General features: G+C 36.2%; 2 protein-coding genes across 11 annotated transcripts in view; both read left to right on the forward strand.

Annotated features, from left to right (window-relative positions):
* Positions 1-14726, forward strand: part of LOC132197664 (SCY1-like protein 2) — a 33728-nt gene extending 19002 nt beyond the window's left edge. The window contains exons 10-19 of one of the 9 annotated variants that reach the window (XM_059621083.1): positions 1112-1257; positions 1500-1653; positions 2786-3035; positions 3564-3732; positions 5517-5719; positions 6785-7059; positions 8931-8999; positions 10790-10807; positions 11973-12248; positions 13478-14726. In XM_059621083.1, the coding sequence (XP_059477066.1) occupies positions 1112-1257; positions 1500-1653; positions 2786-3035; positions 3564-3732; positions 5517-5719; positions 6785-7059; positions 8931-8999; positions 10790-10807; positions 11973-12248; positions 13478-13504 (1587 nt within the window). In that variant the 3' untranslated portion in view covers positions 13505-14726. Of the gene's footprint in view, positions 1-1111; positions 1258-1499; positions 1654-2785; positions 3036-3563; positions 3733-5516; positions 5720-6784; positions 7060-8930; positions 9000-10789; positions 10808-11972 lie in introns of all 9 variants that reach the window. The other 8 variants (XM_059621086.1, XM_059621080.1, XM_059621081.1 and 5 more) reach the window with 8 other exon arrangements.
* A 1501-nt stretch (positions 14727-16227) lies between these two features.
* Positions 16228-20101, forward strand: LOC132196684 (inhibitor of nuclear factor kappa-B kinase subunit alpha). 2 transcript variants are annotated; one of them, XM_059619489.1, is made up of 17 exons: positions 16228-16299; positions 16357-16458; positions 16726-16839; positions 16893-17098; positions 17210-17371; positions 17424-17539; positions 17603-17701; positions 17763-17870; positions 17928-18057; positions 18114-18305; positions 18363-18580; positions 18630-18784; positions 18838-19009; positions 19059-19217; positions 19270-19405; positions 19458-19657; positions 19706-20101. In XM_059619489.1, the coding sequence occupies exons 3-17, from the start codon at positions 16728-16730 to the stop codon at positions 19809-19811; spliced, it is 2271 nt and encodes a 756-aa protein (XP_059475472.1). In that variant the 5' UTR covers positions 16228-16299; positions 16357-16458; positions 16726-16727; the 3' UTR covers positions 19812-20101. The 2 variants fall into 2 exon arrangements, with proteins under 2 accessions (XP_059475472.1, XP_059475471.1); XM_059619488.1 differs by lacking the exons at positions 16228-16299; positions 16357-16458 and adding an exon at positions 16481-16655.
* Positions 20102-20426: the final 325 nt, after the last annotated feature.

Below are 20426 nucleotides of genomic sequence, written 5' to 3' on the forward strand. Positions count from 1 at the left end.
CACACCATTTCACCGTCAATCGAATTACCCTTTACCTATCTGGAGAGTAAATTCCAATGATTCCGTGAGCGGTCATAACATTAAAGCGCCGCCCACGCGGTGTACATTTTTTTTCCTCCAAACGAGCGGAGAGAGAAAGCGAAACAATTTGTTCCGTGCAGAGAGAACATTCTGCAGCAGCATTAAATGAAGCCGATCAATAATTTTGGGGAGAACAGAGCAAAGATTTAATTGCTCAGCCTGCTGCTGCGACAATTCGCCAGAGGCGATGATTCGTCTTTTTGCTCAAACGGCAGCCATCTCGTTAGCTGATTAAATAACATTTTTTTTTTAATTAATCCTGCGCTCTAGAGAATTCTGGAGTCTTTTTTTTTGACAGAAAATCCTATTGCTTTTTTAAGGTTATCAACGCGGAAATAATTGGGAGGAAATCAGTAAAGGCTAATTTTGTTCTCCACATTGTTTTGAGAACAAAGGAGATCAGAATAAACTTAGTCATTATCATAAGTGGCAAAATTATAGACTGCGCCTTTGTTTAAAGAGGAGCTTGAGGTATAATCAAAATGTTTTTGCTGAAATACATACGTAAAAAGGTAAATTAATTATTTTCTAAATCGGATGACAAGAACTTTGGTTTGATAACTTTTTTTAACAATAAATGTTTTTTGTCGCGGAATATATTATTTTGCTAAATTCCTCTGATAATAATTTAGAATTAATATACTTTTCATAAAACTTAAGTTGTTACATTCAGCCCAACTGATAATATCACGACTCGTGGAATTAAATAGTTAAATATTGCAAAAAAAAGCTCATGAATTTTAAAGGGGTCATTCAAGCAGACGCCTTAAGATTTATTTTCACATATTAAATGAATTAGATTTTCACAGAATTTTTTTAAAATATGGCTTAAAATTAGGCTTAGTTTTAACCAAAGAATTGATTTTTGAAACTTCAAATTAATTTGTGTAATAATAAAAGGAGTTTTTAATTTGCCAATAAAATACGTCAACAAAATTTCCTTGGCGATTTTACAAAAATTAAGCCGCTCATGAATACTTGGCTATTCTTGTCTATTCCACTGAGGCACGTTCGTGAATACATTTTGCAGAAACTGTGGTATCAGCACGTGTGGCCGTGTCTTTCGCATGAAATGAAGGCTCAGGAGGTGCTGGCCGCTGTGCTGCAGCCCATCATTTACATCATTCAAGAGAGCTCGCAAGAGGAGTACGAGAATCTCATGTTGCCCCTTTTCAGGTGAGTTTCCGCGCAGCGAAATGAGAAATTGCTTTTTTTGCCTCCCTGCGCGCGGTGGCACAGATTAGGAAAAAAATCCGCCAAGGACCCTAATCTGAGAGAGCCGCCCACGCACCTGATTTCCTTTCGCAATCACATATTTTTTCTCCACTTCTTCCCATGACAGCGGTTCTGAAATATCGACCGCGCGTAATAATTCTCGCCGGTGGCATTTTGATGAAAAATTCATGACTGTGTTGCAGGAGTGTGTTCGCGGCGCCCAAATCCATCCAAGCCACAGTTACTCTTTTAGAGAATTTGCATATTATTCTAGAGAAAACGCCACCAGAGGATGTTCGTACCGAGGTACTGCCTATGTTGTTTAACGCCTTCGAAAGCTCCACTCTGCAAGTACAGGTAGGTGCCAACGGCGCTGGCTTTTTTCTCATTTCCGGAGCTCGTCTGCTCGGAAATTCTGCGCGCTCTTTCGATCCTTTTTTACTTCCTTTTACTCCCACCCATCGAGACGTTTTTTTTCCCACCTAGCTTTTATCGCACTTTAATTAATCCTGTTAGAATATTTCTTCATCGTACTACTTTTCCAGCAATTTAAATTAACCGACTGTAAACGTGAAGATTTTAATTGAGTTTCATTTGCTTTTGGTTGATTTATTTCAGGGAGTAATTACTTAAAAAAATTTACTTGCCTTTGCTTGATCTCAAAAGTAGTGCTCAGTCGGGTGGGGTTTATTAAGTAATCAATCATTTTTACTATTTAATAATTGGCTAAATGAATTAGTCACATAAATTTTTGAAATCAAAATTGAAATGCAACGCACCTTGATGGAAAAAACTCGAGTTGCCAAAGTTTAATTAAAATTTTTTAATTTTAGTAACCTAAAAACTGTTGTTGTGCATATGTTATCATGCACAATCTTCCAGTTCTATTTTTTAATTGATGTTGTTTATTTTTCCGCATTGTTACATTATACATTGTTTACTTTTTTTGAATTGTTGAAAACAATTTATTGAAAAAAAGGAATTGTTAGACAGAATGGCAAGAATTTTTTTCAATAACATAACCATTTTTAATGAATCACACCTCACATACACTTAAATTTATATAATAAGTGCTTTTCCCGTCGCCGAATTAAATAAGAACTTCAACAGCCCTCGTTATTGAGAAACATGTCCTGCTATACGCACCTGGCGTGGGCGAGAATCTCCAGGCACATTTCCAAGCTCCGAAAATAGAGAGTTCGTCAATCTGAAATTTGCATGACAGCGCATTTTCAGATGCTTCCCGCAAATCAACGCTCGCCCACGCAGTCTCCCGTCAATTAAATTTGTAACTCCATCGAGTGTGAATGTGCTACTCATTCAATTCATTCACGTCACAAATCCCAGTGGATTTGTATTCAATTTTGATTTATTTGTAGCAAAATTCACCCTATTTAATCGTCAAACGAGCATGCAAAAGCTGATTTAAATCCCCTGTTTATTGGAATTAAAACCCACACGTTTGTGATTTTTTTTTGCTCATGTGCAGAGTGCGGCGCTGGTCGCCGTCACCAACGTGGCAGAGTATTTGGACGAGAGCGCGATTCGCAAGATGATCATGCCCAAGACCAAATTGGTGTACGAGAAAAACTCAGGGGACATCAAAACGGTGCTGAACGTGCTGTCATGCGTCGAGAGGACCCTGGACAAGCTGGACAGGCCCATGATCATCGACGAGGTGCTGCCGCTGCTGTGGGACGTCCGGCTTTCTGACCCTGAAGTCATTTTGCGGGTTGTTAGTAAGTGAAAATTATTAAATTCGAGCAATTTATTTATTTATTCATTATAAGTGTAATCCCGTGCCATCAACTATTTTTGCTATTGGGGCTTAGTTGGAGTAACTCTACAGTATAATTTTTAATATTTTTTATGTATATAATTATAATGAATAGTTGTTTTTATAGCAGAACTTAAAACAGTCATTATTTATTAATTAAATTGATTTTTTAATATATGCACGATTATTAGAATTTAAAAACTGTAGCTAACCAAAATTTCTATGACAGAGTTATAATAAAATTAAAATTTTAATATTGATAATTTTATCGTTTTAGGTCTCAATGTTTTTTTTTATGTTTTTAATTATTATATATTTAATGGTATGTAAATTTAAATTTGGTTCCTGTAGATTTAGTTTGCGAGATCATTTTACTCAGATGATACTTTTCATAATGTAAAATAAATCGTCATTGGGGAATAATGTTGAAATTTTCACATTCTGTTCGTAAATTTGAAAATTTACTCATCGTCTATTTTTCTCTGATTAGATATTTACAGACTGATGTTAAGCGATAAGAAATTCGGCCTGTCGGTAAACCTGATGGCGACGAGGGTGATGCCCTCCCTGCTGCCCCAGACGGTCAACCCCTCGCTTAATCTCGAGCAGTTCACTGGTCTTCTCGAGGTGCTTCAAGAAATGCTCGACCACATTGACCGGTGAGTTTTTTGCCCAGAAATTAATTGTTCAAAATCCAGGGCTGATTACGCACTTGAGTTAAGTTAAGTAAAGCGCGGATTAATGTGGTCTCGCTTTTAGGGGCGTCCTTCCCCGCCGCAATTCATAGTGCAAACAGCCCCTTGCTGCGCCAAATTGATAACCAAACCGCAGGGCGACGGCATCTATTTGCGCCCAGCATGGGTCCCCAGATCCATTAGGCGCGCGTATATAATTTGTGGCCCTGTAAGCGAACGAGATTGCTGGGAAATTTGTCCACTTCGAAATATACAGCAAGGGGTTGTCATTGCCTTTTCCAGAGAGGGAAAAATTGACATTTGACGCCGGCGACAAATGTTTTAATTACTTTCGGTCTCCCAACGTGGGCCAAACTTTCACGCGAGGGATTAACGGCGGCGGTTTTCTGAAACGCGGATTACGTCATGGTTCATTAAAGGAGTGAGACCCGAGGGAAGATTTTAAGTTGAGCAAAAGACGTGACACACCCAAACTCTCTTTTTGATCTGCAATCCCTCGTTGCTAATGACATTGGATGGAATCGGAGCCTTCTTTGTTGCGTCCCCTCGCTTGCAATTAGAAAGACGAACCTTTCACGAGAAACTAGTTATAAAAGCGCCCACTCAACTGCCACGTTATTGCATTGCAGTGTGATTTAGTTGATCAAGGAACGCAGAAACACGAATCAAATTAACTAATTAATGAGACTGAACAAATTTAAAGACAAATAAAAATGTTTTTAATTAGAAAAATTCCCATCTTATAAAATATAAACTTTTTATCGCTTTTTATACCTAAAAATTTAAAAATATTAGCAACAACAAAACAATCTTAAAACTGTACTATTTTGTTTCATTTCCTCTAAAAATTTTATTATGCTTCTTAACAGAGTCATTTTTATAATTAAATTAAATTAATTAATAATTTAAGTCTATTTAACCAGCCAGCGCAAAAATCTTAAAAGATAACTTATTCCAAATTTGCACTTATTATATTTATTTTATTACAATTTATTTTTTTTTTCAGTTAATCAAAAAGTAATACAAAATTATTTAATTATATTAAAAGTGTTCTGCTTCTTCCAACAACAAAAAGTCTGGTTCCACGAATAATTTATAATGTGACCCTACATTTTTTTTTCATCTGTACGCTAAAATTTCCCGCAGCTCAAAATTTCTTTCTTTCTCTTGTATCCGCATTTTCGTTTTGTTTTGATGTTTTCGTGAAAAACGATGATGGGTTGCCAAAAGTGAGTATGATCTGCCACGTTTCAGAGGGTCCAGCCGAGATCAAAGGCGATATCTCTATCAATCTATCTCTCCCCACGCATCTCCCTTTGACTCTTTGGCTGTGTGTGCATGTGTTTCAGCACCGAAGATAATAAACGCAGGCTGCGTGCCACTGATACCGATGGACAGATTCACGTGTCCCTCGCTTATCACCCAACCGACCATGCTCCAATACCTGCGCCATCTCTTTCATAATCGCTAACAAAGCCCGTGGCGAGGGAGCGCGTTTGATAAAATTACACAAGGCACGACGATATCCAATTATCTCCGCCGCTCCACTCAAGAGCCACTCGAATTTTTAATTAAAATCTGGCACCGAGCTTTCACTTTTTTTCCTCCTTCAATGAGCAGGAAATTAGTAATATAAGGTGTGCGCCTTAATAAAAAATAAAATCTCTTCCGCGTCAAGTACATCATTTAATGAGAAACCGTTTGCAGCAAAAATTTAAAACATTTCAAATTTTTAATTTCGAATTCAGGAACCAGCGAAACAAGCTGAAGTTGGACAACTTGTCCTTGCCAAGTCCCGAGCGGCACCGACCTTTGCGTCACCAGTTCAGCACAGACAACATGCACGCGAGTCCTCCGTTCAACATCCCGAACTTGAGAATCGAACAGAGGAAGACCTCGAGTGCGGAGGATATGGCCAGAAAGAACTCAGCGGGCGCAACGAGTTTGCATGGTAGGGTATAAGAATTTATTTTTCTCAAGCTTTTTTTTTAATTTCCAAATTTTTATGTATACATGAAATAAAATTATTGCAAATTTTGGATAATTTTGAATTGAAAAACTGGCGGGGTTGAAGGTCACATTCAGAAAGGTAACGTAATTAGGATTAATAAGTACATGAAGAATAAAATTTTTTCCCCTAGAAATCTTAAAATACCATTTTGTAATGATTGTACCAAAATTATGCCAGCTTAGATTTTACTAATTTTATTTAAATAAAAAATTCAAAATGGACCAAAAATACATATTTAGCTTATCAACAGCCACTATATTAATCGAAAAATGACTTTCATTTTTTTTTTATCAACTGCATGCTAAAAATTGGCTTCAAACCTTTATTGTCATTTGGTTGGGTGCAGAATCTGATCAAACTCTTGACTACTGATAGAAATCAGATTGTACTGAGCAACCCTCTGATATTATTTTGCATAAAATTTGAACGTAGGCTCATTATTGGGTTCTCTGTGTATTTTCCTCAAATTGTAAAACTTGGTTCTTTACTTGTCCTATACAATACATAATCAAATAAATAGAAAATTCAAAAATTTATTATTTAAACATCTCTTTAACTTTTCTAAGAAAAAAAAAACACTGCTAAGCTTTTTATAATTTTTTATTTTTAGTCACGTTTATTTGGTCTAGCTGTTCCAAGATGCTATTCTATAAATGTATTTTGCTCATGATATGTTATTCATATAGCAGAATGCAGGCATATATCCTAAAACCTTGAAGGCTATAAAAAAAAATAAACTATTCAAGAGATTTAGTAGTTTTTAGAGGCACTCCCAAGGAATCAGGGAATAAATTATAACTGTACGCTAGGAAGTCTGTATTAGAACAAGAAAGAGCCTCTTCATTATTATATAATAACTGATAATTACTGTACACTTTTTAAGATTTTTATTATGTACTTTAATTTATAATTTAGAAATAATTCTGTTCATTGTTTAAATTTTGCTTGTCTAAACTTTAAATGAAATTTCCACTATTTTTATAACGACCTGAGTGTAAATTACAGGACGCGCAATTTCAGGTATGCTGGGAGGGTGGTGGTTCGGCGGTTCGCCATCATCGCCGGACAGCAACTTCCTGCGCGTCCACAACGCCTTCCCTCCGAACAGGCGTTTGTCTGACAACCAACTAATCGGTCCACCGAAAATCAGGATCGCGCCTAGTTGCGCGTCCTCCCCGGGAGGCACCCCCGGGGGCAGCGGAGGCCTCCCCATCCGGAGGCACTCTAGCATTGGACCTCAGGAGCGTCGTGGGTCTACCATGAACTTGTCACCGCCCACGGTACGTGTCTCTATCCAACACAAACACACTCCACTTTTTTCATTACAATTATACTCATTTCTATCCATTCAAGTAAAAATAAATTAGAGAGGTATATTCAATTATAGACGCTAAACTGGCAGAGCAAAATTGGCAAAGAGGATTAAATTCAAGCGCAGATCCACCTGAAACTTTTTTTCAATTTCACACATATGAAAATTAACATTTGGATCTGTGCTAGAAATTTGGCCTCAAATTATAAATTTTTATTGACAGATGATAAAAATCTATCAAAGGATCACATCAGCAAATTTTTTTTTTCGGAAGTTTAAAAGTCGATAAAATTTCTTGACTGACAAATTATAATTGCAATCGAAAAAATTCAGATTTCCTGCAAATGAATTGGAACCTTAAGGGAAGTTTGTTATGACCTCACAATATACAGTTGAAAAAACAATATTCTTGATTTTCAACTCTTAATGATGCTACTTGTTGATTGCAATTCCAATGATGTCGTTTTAATCTTATCGACTTTCACATTCAGGATTAAAAAAAAATTACTGGTGAGGATACAACGCTCTTCCTTCTGTGTTTCTCAGAGCTTTTTTCTATTCAAAAGTTGAAAATTAGATATAATTATTTTCTTGAATTTTTGATTATGCAATAAAATCAATCAAAACGAGTCATTCTTATTCTTTATAAATACACTCTCAAAAAATGCCAAAGTTTTCTCTTGTTTTCTCTGTTCATTTTGGCTCCTTACACCATTATATTAGTGGCACGTTTTTAGAATTATTCCTTTTTGGTCCTGCTTTTCCTCAGACTCGTCATCAATTATTTCAGAGGACTCTTGTGAGCCCTGTGTACATTTTGCTTCATGCAGGGGAGGCTCATCACATTTTCAGCACTACTAATGCGCCCGGGAGGCGGAATATTTGAGTTGCTTTAACTTTTCCCTAACTTTTCACTTTCTAAAGATAATCGAGTTTCAGCCGAACTGGAATTAAAAAGTTTGTGAAAGTGAGATACGTCTCTTTACAAAATTCGCTCCTAGACGCGTATTTCACTCGTTTAGATTGGGTTCCTTTTGAACGGATATAACTTTTGAACAAGTTCAAAAATTGCTTTTGATTACTTATCAGTTACAACGTTTTAAATTTTTAGGGGTTTTGAGCCTAATAAACAAAAACAAAATGCTTAATTTCCTTATGGAAATTATTTCTTAAAGTAAAGTCGTTGCTTCTAAAAATTATTACGTAGAAAGCTTCTCATCTGTCAAAGTAGAATCCGTTCAAAAAGACGCAGTTTTATTTTTATTTTTAGAAAAAATCCGCATCTGAGTTTTTAAAATCTCCAAAAAAGATTTTGTTTTCCATTCAACGCAGTAGTTATGTTTTGCTGGGAATAGAAATAATGAAATTTTTACAATTTTGAGCCCACCTTGCAAGAAAATTTAAAAAATTTGCTTGAAAATGCATGCAGTCGTCAAATTGGCCGACGGTTTGTTATTCTTGTTAGTGAGCATTTTACTCTAGTGAAATCCATTTATATTTTATATTACATTATCTGCTGTTTTCAAATTTGAGTTTGACTTTGGAAAGAACATATATCTCTAGTGGTTTAGCTGCATTTTGTCGCTTCTCTGACTAATCGTGTGTTTTACAGTGTTCTGCGATCTCAAACCGAATAAAAAACTCACTCAATTTATCCCACACTGCATTCTCTCAAGCAGAATTTTTAAATTCTGGCAGTGAACCAAGCCACTCTCATTGGATATACCTACGAAACCTCATTTTCTCAAAATATACCTTTTCACACATATATGCGAGAAGAAAAATAAATATAATCCCTTTAAAGCTGGTCTGTTTTGGTGATATCGGCTATTTTTATAGGCGTCTTCCTACCACTCTGTGGTTTCACGGGACGGCTCTAGAACTAGTTTAACCGTGCCCGCACCCTATGTAAGTCGCAAAACAGATTAACATTTTGTGATATATTGCTCATATCTCAGTATATCGTCTGCTGTCTCCTTCTCTCGTGTTTTCTCACTCCATATACTTTTCCTGACCAAAATAAATTATCAAGTCTCAGCCGCCGCGCGCGTTCATATAGTATGCAGAGAAGAGGTCGCTCGTTCAAATAATGTTATTTAACGTGTGCAAATTTTGGAATTGAATTTCTTCTTTGTTCTAACTTCAAAGGGAGAACGAAATTATCACTGGAATAATTCAAAGGGAAAACAGCGGAATTGCTCAAAACCACTGGCCCGAAAACCACAACCGCACCGTTACCATAAAATTATTATTATTCTATCTCTCTCTTTCGAGCACCCTCTTCCGTTTTGAATTTGAAAATTTCACACTTCTTCCAACACGTATAATACCACACTGCAGGGCTGACATGAGACTTTTTAATTTAGAGTGCAGCGTTCTCTCACACAAAACATACATAATCAAACAAACATTCCGTTTTTGTCTCACACTCTCTGCTCTATGCTTCTTCTGTCTCTGCGTGTTATACATGTCGCACAAAAACACAATGTAATAAAAAGACACACACTGACAGTAGCTTTGTGATAGCAAAAATCTCTTTGTCTGTCGCCTGCATGTCGTCCGTTGTTATGCCCATTTTGTTTTAATTCTTCTCTCATGGCCTCGCTCTGTCTTTTTCCGTTTGCTTTTGAAACTTTGGTATTTTTTCAGAGGACAAATACTTTTTGAATAAAAAAAATATTAATTTTGAAAAGAGAAAAAAATAACACACACAGACATTGAGAAATGCCAGAACTTCTTCCACTTGCGTGTCCACTTACTCATTTTATTTACACTGCTGTTCCTTTCTTCTCTCATAGGCCATTCATTCTTATACCATGTGTTGTGGCGTCTAAAAGCATCGCAGAAAACTCTCGTCGTTCGTTCCTTCATTGAAACTGACTGCTCGACTATTTCTCATGCCAAGCGCCGCTTTCCCAAAGGGAATTTCTCTTGCGAAAGCGACGCTTCCATCTCTTGAACGTACTGATCATTTTTATCAAAACCAATCGAATCGAGTCGTGACAAAACATTTCTCTTGATTTTATTTACTATAGATTTCTTCTAACCCTTAATAGAGTTCTGAAAACGTTTGGTATTTTTCACCCATTATTAGCGAGTCTAGTTGTAGCTAAATAAGGTTGACAAAAAAGATATTTTTTTAAGAACCAAAAGCGGAGATTTAATATATTTTGGATATTGCTTCCAAAGCTTTGATCGAATTTCACATTTGCATTATCAAGCCTTTTTATAATATCAAGTTACAAAAAAAATGTAATATAAATAAAAAAGAAAATCAGGAAAATGTCAAAATATTTTGTTATACTTGAACGCGTCACGCTCTTGAGCACCGCTTTTGCCTTTTCCATTGTTTTACTGCGAGAGAGTCCTTCAGTACTTTCAAGAGTGTAATCGATATTATTTTTGAATTGAAATTCTACTCTGCCGGCACTCGCGATCGAGTTTCGCCCCGGGACGAATTGCGCAAATTTTGCACACGCACGCAGTGTTTGTTCCCAACAAACACACTATGGCGGCTGATTGAATGGCCCTCGCGATTGCCGGCAAACAAACAACCACGATCAATTAATTCATTATCGAATAGCAGTAGAGCTGAAAGCTAACTGTGTCTCGCTTTTTGTGCTCCTCCTCTGTCGCTGGTTGTTATTTGCTGATCCTGGCTGGCAACCTCACTTGTGCGCGTCATTGTCGTGTTGCAGCTTGCACGGAGCATGATAGTAAGTACACCGATTGATTGCTACTTATAGCAGTTAATCCATTTTGATTGATCACTTGCCCACCGTCGATAGACTAGTTTATGTACCAGAAGGGCTGCTCGTTCCCACTCTTAGTTTATTCCGTGCATTACTTGTGGTGGCGCTCGAATGTAGCGTGAAACTGAATCTTTGGAATTGTTGCCTTTGCTTTCATAAAAGAATAAGGGAATAAGTATTAAATAAACAGGTCATTTTCTAATAGCGATTGCATCTAAAATATAGATAAATTATACTAGAATTAGGAATCACGTTTGATTCATAATTTATTAGTGTTAAAGAGGAATGTGTGTATTTTCTTAGACTTTCTTAAAAAAAGAAAATATAATTTTTTAGCCGTTTCAAAAGTTAGTGTGATTTTCAAATATATGTGTACAGTAGAAATAGGATATAATGCAAAATTAGCTTTAAAATTAATATTTGTTCAAGGCAGTTTAAGGAAGTCCTACTTACATTTTTCCTGTGAAGTTGGCCAAAATTTCAATTTCAAATAACAATATTTTTTAGCAAAAATATAATCATTCTAAAGGATTCTAACAATCACCATTTTTGCGGCCTATCTTGGGGCAAATCCTCTTTAAATGACCTAATTTTAACATTGGTGTTGAAGTTTCTTCAATTTTTGCATTTTTTGCCCTCAAAAATTATTTATGAAACCTAAATAAACTTATCACATGCAACTAATTATATATTTCTCTTATAAAAATAATCGTGCGAACGCCATACAAGTTTCAATCTAGAGTATTATATTTACATCTCTGTTTCGGAGCTTTTAAAAATTATTTAGTTTATAGCTCTACCTGAATCTATGAATTTTTATTTTAAAATAGTATCAAATATTTTTTGCACGGTTTGCCAAAATTTTGAGTCCTATAAAAAGTAGCTCAAATTTAAAGACTTTTGAAATCACTTCTAAACCATTTTTGAAGCTCGAATTTTAAATTATTCTTACTTTCAAATCTGCAGCCTTTCTAGGTATATTTTAATCTTAAAAAATTGCTTTAAAGTAAAAATATGATAAATTTGATTTTCTCTATAATTTTAATTTTTTCTACCAAAATCAGTAATTCATGAATAAAAATAAGAGCAAAATGCGAGTGTTTCTTAACGAGTGCTGGTGGTGTTTCAGGGCGGGTCGATGCCGAACACTTCTAGTAGCGTCCCTTTTTTGTTGTCGTCGAGCATGAGCTCGATCAGGTCCGGGGGCTCGCGGCGCACGTCCGCCTGCCTGGGCCTGTCAGGCTCGCCGGGGGCCTCCTCGGCGGGCCTGCTGCAGCAACTCGGATCCGGCATGGTAAGGACTTTGTCTTCCGCAGCCTCCTCAGCCTACAGTTACTCGCCATACTCCTCCCAGCACCACAGCCCGCGAGGCTCTTTTTCCTCTCAGGGTGGTGCCAGTAGTAATGTAAGCAGCTCATTTTCCTCTGCTCTCGCGCAGAAACTTAAGCACTGAAAAATCGACACCACGCTTTTTTTTTATTCATTTACTTCTTTTCTACCTCGGCGACTTTAATTTCGTAAGAATTTGATAGGATAGAACGCACTTCCAGGTACTTTGCTTCTAAAATTTGCACTTTTTTAGAAAGTCGAGCATGGAGATTTTGTTGATTTGTATATTTTTTTTCTTACTTAGTATTAAATTTCCATTTTTCTGCATTATTATGAGCATTCGAACTATGCTTTTCATTCAATTCAATCTTTTAAAATATGCATAAATATTTTTCTTTAGAGAAATTTGAGTACAGAAGTCATTTTGTTCCTAGTTCCTAGTGGTTTTTTTTAAATTGTGTGATATAGTTATTTGAAATTTAGCTAAATCCACAGCAAATTATTTGGAAGTAATTGAAGAAACTTATATTTTCAAAAAATTCAGTTTCTTATTTTTATTTTTTATTCTCGTGTGTGCATTTTTCGAATTTTTCAACACAGGTAAGCCTTAACTATGAGCATGCCAGTTTTCACTTTCTCACGTACATTCCAAATGCAACGTAGTGATGCAACCTGTTGTGCTGGTATGCTCAACAGGTTGCATAACTTTGATGTTTTGGATCGTGCTAATTTGTTCAGTGTGTGGATACGCTCAAAACCGACGAGCGCATAAATTTAGGCGACACACATTGCGTAATAAACGTTGCGGCAACTTGCTTGCTTGCTATGCAAATTTGCAAATTTGGCTGACAGTATGGTTTCGCTGCACAATTCTCTTGCAAAAATATTACCACGCTGAATCCGCTGAATGTAGATTTTGAAAATTTCCACCTAATGTGAAAACTTATCAAAAGAATACAAATCAAATTAAATAAGAGTAGTAACTTTTCGGAAATTAATTCAAACACAATTTCTTGAATTAAATTCTAGATTAAAGGATACCCTAAATCCAAAACGTTTCAAATTCAAATTTTTAAAATATGAATATGAGATTTTAAAAAGGGGGTTGATGTTTTACAAATCATTAGTTTTAATATAAGAAATTGAACGAAATTAATTGTTATCCAAACAAACTTTTAATTCAAAAAATATTTACAGATCAAATTCGTTAAAATGCATTAAAAATATTTTGCGCTGTTTAATTAAATTTGCGAATGCTTGACTCTTACCAACAAATTTTGATTTCTTAACTCTTTCCTTTTACAGTATCAATTGTTCTCGGGAAAATCATAGGCCGGCGCGAGCAGAGGCTGAATCGAATCCACGCCTGCAGACTGGTCGGCCAATTTTTGTGTACTCATCAGCCAACAACTGCTGCACCCTCAGACGGTTTGCGTCGTTTTTTGTTTGAATTGTTTCCGCAGCAACAGCAGTGTAACGCAGCAATACTCCCATGAAAGAAAATCCAATATTCAATACTCGTCTCTGCTGAACTTCTCATTATATGAAAAATAATCATTCAAAGTTAAAACTGGGCAGAAAAGGTTGTATTTAAAATCTGCTCGTTTAAAGTGAAAAATCCGTAGCAATACACTTTTCTGAAAGTATATAAAACAGAACTCACCCCCAGAAAGAAAAGCAATTTATGCCGATTATAGTTACATAGAAATGGGAGAACCACACTACACTACTTTCAATTACTAGTCTTGCTATCTCTTGTGAAATTAAAAAAAAAAATACTCTTGTATATTTCTGTAGCAAACATTTCATCTCCAGGAAAAAACAATTAAGAAAGACACAAAAACGAAAGCCTGTACCATGCATGAAAATCAAAATATTGAGCGGCGACAAGCGCGAATTTAAAGTAAGACTTTTAAACCGAGCCCAGAGTCGCGCGTGCCATTTGAGGAAATAAATTTTGTTCTCGTACTGCCACTGATTGTATACTGGGTGTGACTGATATTTAAGGAAGCGTGTGAACGCGTTTTCGAACCGACCTATGACCTGACACTGATGTTAAAAGTCCTTTTCTGAATTAATTTCAAAAAAAAAAAAGTTATGAGGCATTTTATGATTTGCGGAATAGTTGAAGAAGTTGTATAGAAAGTAATAAACGTTTTCTTAAAAATTAAGTGTACTCGTTACCTTCTGCGGATGACTAAAATTTCTGACCATCCAAAATTAATCACTTTCTGCAACTCACGAATATTTTTATAATGCAACACGTGACGTGCGCCTGTGAATAGTTTCTAGTAAATGTGTCCTTGTGTGTCCTCTTGATTATGCAAATAATTGATGATCTAATCTAAATATAAACGGCACCTATTTGTGTATGATCGTGTCCTCAAAAGAATTTCAAAAAAGAAACAAGCATTCTGTGATCTCGCTCATCTCTAAAACGATCCCACTTTCTTAAATGTTCTCTGGACATAAATTGAAAACAAATTGAGTTTTTTTTAAACTTCATTATTTTTAAGTTTCAATACATTGTATTTAATAATTCTGAACTTTTTTTTTTTAATAAAAAAATCTTGATTGGTCTTGAAACTTCCTAACTTGTGATCAACAACAAAAATACGCTCTCACTTATTATAATATGCAACTTAATAAATAAAATCCTACTTCAATTAATCATCGTCTGCATTGGTCTGCGGTCTGCATCTGCAATACAATTAAAAATAATAATCTCTAAAAAAATATTTCAGGTTCACTTTTGTAACTAATCACTCGCACGGACAAAAACTAATAAGAAACTTCTAAACTTTCCACTTTTCTGAATAAAAAAATCCTGTTATTACTGTAATTTGTATTTCATGCATGGTTGTTTCATCAAGATGTGAATTTTTTTACTTTTTATGAGAAGGGTCAGATTGATCAGTTTTTGAAATCAGTGCTTTTTTTAGGAATTGTCACAGACGCGCGTTTGATCAATATTTTTGATAAATATCGGTGAATATTAGGATAAAAGTTTTCTGTCCGACATTCGACCAAAACTGTTGTAAAAAAACTAAGTTATTCTCGTGAGTGTTCATTGGCTTAACGCGGCGTTGAAAAGTTCATAGATAATAATCTTAAGCGGGATTATGGAAATACGTGAAATTAAATATTTAATGCGTCATTATATGTAATATTTACCACACGCAGATGAGAGACTTGTTTATTGTTAACCCCGTGGAGGAGACTAAATATATGAAAAACTTGTGAGGACTGTGTAGAAAAGAAGTGGAGGAAGAAGAAGAGCTTACCTATTTGAATGATTGATCAATGATCGCAATCTTTTGTCGCGACGAGCCCATGCAATTGCTGCAGGAGCCCATCATCGTTTATTTTGTTTATTGAGAGACACGGTTCACTCTGTTTTGATTTGAACAAATAAAATGTGAAATTTGCTGAAACTTGCTGTGTTATATCCAGATAAAGAAAATATTACAAATTAATACAGAATCAGAGAGGAATAATGTGCAACAGCAATCAGCATCAGATATGTGGCTCTAATTAATAAATATACAAAGACTTAAACATATCTATTATTTTATTTACAATTTTTTTCTGGAAAAATGGGGAACTAGTATAAATAACATTAAAAGTCAGCATTATTTGATGGAGTAAAACAAATAAAATAAAATAGTGGGACCTTGCTTTGCTTGAACTTTACATCAGCTAATTAATTCCTGGGTCTTACATTTTATGCTGCGTGCAATACCCAAGAAAAAATTAAATTCAAGATATTATAATTATAATATAATTAAGTTTTTTGGTGTAGTAGTGCAACACAGAAAAAAGAATGTAAATTATAGAAAATAAAAGAAGTTTCACGCTCCTCAATGACCAGTCACTGAAGAACCAAGATTTAAAGGACCCCTGGGAGTGGCACTAGGCACTACCCCTCTACCACCGAGAGCAAAGCAAGGACCATGGACCAAGCCATGGACCAAGAAGCCATGGACCATGGAGTGAATCAAAAGTTACCGACTTAAGCACCTTCGCGCCGGTGGCGCTACGCTCGCTCCATTCCACTGCCTCCGCCCCTTCTTCAGGCGTGAAAGTAAACAAGTCTGGAATGTCTGTTTTTTTAACAATAAATTTGCGTAATTTCAATTTTCATGGATGGTTGTCTTTGATATAAATAATTTGCGAATCTTCAGGTGTCACGCTCATCTTACCTGCAACATCAATAATTAAATGCCACTCACAAATTTTGAGCTAATTCGTCCCCTCCCGCGCTGAAAGGCAGAGGCTAAAAATAGGTCTGTTCACTTTAGTCGCTTTTTATTATAGAATTTTTGGCCAGACAGCGGTGATGTCGGTGCGAGAACGCCTAGAGCAGGATTTTTTTCGCGTCTCTCGCATAAGAGTTACGAAAATAATCACTCATTTTTATTGATACATATATAATCGCAAAAAGTCGCCATGACCTCGGGTCAACCTCCGCCAAATCTTGACGGTTCAAACTCTTACTCTAACACGTTGATAATTTATTTAAATGTTTGCAAACAACTTCTATGATTATGCAGATATGTGCGATGAACCAGCCGAAATTGAAGGATGGCTTCGGCAACAGGTCTTGGGCAGCGGCGCCTTTGGGGTGGTCACCCTTTGGAAAAACAGGGAGACTGGAGAACAAATCGGTAAAATCTGTTCGTTTGCATTTTTTTAGCCTTGCTGATTGAAATTTTTGAAGCCGTGAAAAAATGCCGCTGGGTGGACGACCCGGCTCTTACCCCAAAGCACAAAGAGAGGTGGACGAAGGAAGTGGAAATCATGCAGCGCCTTCGCCACCCTGGCGTGGTCAAAGCCCTCACCGTCCCTCCTGAGCTGGAGCGAGAGCTCAGGGTAGAATTGCCTCTCCTGTGCATGGAGTATTGCTCTAAGGGTGATCTTCGACAGGTGTGAATAAAATTTTGTTTTCAAGTGGATATGTGTTAAAAAAAATAGCAAGTTCAATTCTATTTAATTTTTTTACTTGACTGTGAGATTAAATTTTGATTTGTCATCCAGGTACTGAACATGTCTGAGAACTGCTGCGGCCTCAGCGAGGTTGAGGTCAGGTCTATAGTAAAGGACATAGCAAGCGCTGTGGGATATTTGCACTCAAACAAAATTACTCATCGCGATCTTAAGCCGGATAATATTGTTCTCCAAGAGGGAGAAAATAATCAAGTGAATATTTGTTAAAAAAAAAATGAATCGTATTAAAACTCTTTCAATTCAGATAAGTTACAAACTGATCGATTTGGGATATGCCAAAGAGCTGGACCAGAGCAGTATGGCTGCCTCTTTTGTAGGGACTCTGCAATATTTGGCCCCTGAACTCTTTCTAAACACCAAGTAAATGAAATTTTATTTCTCAATTAAAAGTTAAAATGCATTAAAAATTGATTTTAATTACAGGTACAGCTGCACAGTTGATTACTGGAGTTTAGGTTTATTGACTCATGAAATAATCACTGGGGTGCGTCCATTTTTGCCGCAAATGTCCCCAGTTGCTTGGTAAATTTTGTTTCTAGCCTATTGTAATTTTAGATTGATTGATTATCTTTGATTTCACCAGGATGACCCATGTGCAGAAAAAGGCTAGGGATGATATTTGTGCCTTCCAGACTGAGGACGGAAGTATCGTCTTCAGCAAAGAGCTCTACTCTGAGAATCACATTTCATCGTGAGAGAATAATTAACTTTTGCATTTGTATAAATTATTAAAATAAGAAACTTGCAGCACATTCCAGTATCACATGGAAAGGTGGTTGAGGATTCTTTTGGACTGGGACCCGAAAAGACGAGGACGTCAGTCGGCAGACACCGAACTGCTTGTTTTCACGATGCTGGGCTCCATTTTGACCAAAAAAGCAAGTTTTATATAATTTCTACTCCTCATGACTGACGTTTAAAGATTTGTTTATAGATTGTGCCCGTTTTTTGTGTACCTGAGTGCCGAGTACTGAGTTACGAGGTGGACGGAACTACAGAACTGGCCACTTTGCAACAGTGGATTGCCAGGGACACTGGTCTAGCTGTAAAAGACCAAGAACTTCTGTTCCCAAGAGGAACTACTCCTGATCCGTCTTTGTCTGCTGACCAGTGTTGCCTTCATAATGTAATTAACTTGAAAAGCTTTTTTTGTGTCATAAGAGTAAAAACATATTCGTATCAGGATGGGACAATTTGGTTCTTGTATGTGCTGCAGAAAGGAAGACTTGAGTTGCCTCAGGTGAAGCCAAACATTCCCACTCTGGTGGGTCAAATGGTCTCCGACATCAAGAGTGTCTTCGAGTACCAGTTTCAGCGGAGATCCTGGGCGCATGCCGTCTTTTTCCTGCAGCAAGAGGCCAGTTTGTACTGCAATTTCCTGCGTGCTCACCGAGCTAAGATGTAAAAAATAATTATTTGAATTTATTGCAAACTGAATTGTGGAATCCAGGTTGTCTGTCTTGAGCAAAACCTGCGAGCTTGGGAAACTTGTGCAGCGAGTTCAACAGGAAAAACAGAGATTAAGTTCATTGAAGGATTTGTTTACTGCATCTCTAGAATTTGATCTATCCAAAGTTTCAGAGCTTAAAAGCTCTAATTTAGAAAGTAAGTAATTAAAACTTATAGTGTTTCTTGATTTAAAGTTTTGGTTTTCTCAGAAATATCTGGAGTTTGGTCCGAGTCGAAAACACAGTTATTGAATAAAATCATGACTGTGGACGAAAGACTCTCACAACTAGAAATTGAGGCAGAGGCCATTGGAGGCCTGGCCCTGCAACTCCAAAGAAGTCCTTTTGCTCGAATCAGGATTTCGTCTAATTTAGACAGCTTGTAAGTATTCAAATTCCAGGCCAGGCAATATATTTTTTTAAAATTATAGAGCTGAAGCTGGCCAAAACTGCTATGAAGCTCTGAAACGGAGAAACAAAGAGCAGCGGAAAGTTCTGCAGAACAACAGTGAAATGGCCAGGGTAGTTTACAACTGCCTGAAACACAGGGACAAGCTGTTGCACGACGAGCCCTTTTCTCAACACCTGAAGTAAAAGTTAAAAATAACTTAGATTTGTTTTACAGATGTATTTTTTATTTAGGCAATTAATAGAGTGTCAGACTGGGACTGACAAGGTCACAGCTCCGATGGAAAGTTGCCTTTTGGAAATTGCCAGGCTGCAGGAAGAAATCACCAAGTCCCAGTTGCAACGACAAGAGGACATTTGGCTCTCGGCTGTAAACTCTTAACACTTTTTAATTTTGAAAAAATTATATTCCGTTTCTCAAGGTGCATGGTCATATTCCGCCCACTGTTCCGAGTCGAGGTGCCTTCCCAAAACAAGCAGAAGCCGTCCAAAAACAACACTCAAAGGCTGAGAGTCCACCTTCCGACCCTTGTCAATGCAAAAGTGTTGGTGTCGCCGGTCAAAATCCACCACAAGATCAGTCTGCTGATGTCATAAAAGAAAATCAAGAACTAAGATACTTGTAATTATCTTTTAGTTTTTCTTCGAAATTATTGATTTTTTTCTGCAGGACCCAAGAACTCATGAACAAGGGGTATGGATTGTACAGAGATGTGCTTGGTTTGGATCTGGACGAATTTCTCAACTCATTAGACAAGGAAAAGACTACGGAATAATAACAAACCCTCAACTACTGTGCCTAATTTGCATATCTAGCTCTAGTCATGTATTCCCTCTGTGTTATGCAAGAGCATTTTAATCATTAATGGTATTTAAATCGACATGACAATAACTTCGCTTTTAACCTGTTGTGTATTTTGTTACCGTTTGTACATTGATTACCCATTTTGTACTCATTTGCTGTGAATAAAATTTACTAACCTCTCTATCAAAAATATTACTATGTATTATGCTATTATAAAATTTTGAAGTTTTAAAATTGGTAATAAAGAAATATTTACCCTGATTTACCCAAATTTTCTTTTCCATTATTACTTTTGATCGCACAAGTTAATGTTGTGGTTTTGCCGGGGTTAACATAATAGTTCCAAAATGTTAATTTCGTTAATTTTATGAGAGCCATAAAAATATATATATATATGATATATATGTCGTATGTCTCTAAAAATCACTACAGATTTAGATCTTAGAATTTTTTTTACTTTTTTTTTTTCATAAATTTGATTTTGTTAAAAAAATTTCAATCTTTTGTGATTTTATTAATATAAATTGCCTGTACAATAATTTCAATTTTAATAAAAATTATTAAAAATTCTTGTATTAATCGCTTT

This window comes from Neocloeon triangulifer, unplaced genomic scaffold (assembly GCF_031216515.1).
Source record: "Neocloeon triangulifer isolate White Clay Creek 2 clone unplaced genomic scaffold, ASM3121651v1 ptg000012l, whole genome shotgun sequence".
Taxonomy (NCBI): domain Eukaryota; kingdom Metazoa; phylum Arthropoda; class Insecta; order Ephemeroptera; family Baetidae; genus Neocloeon; species Neocloeon triangulifer.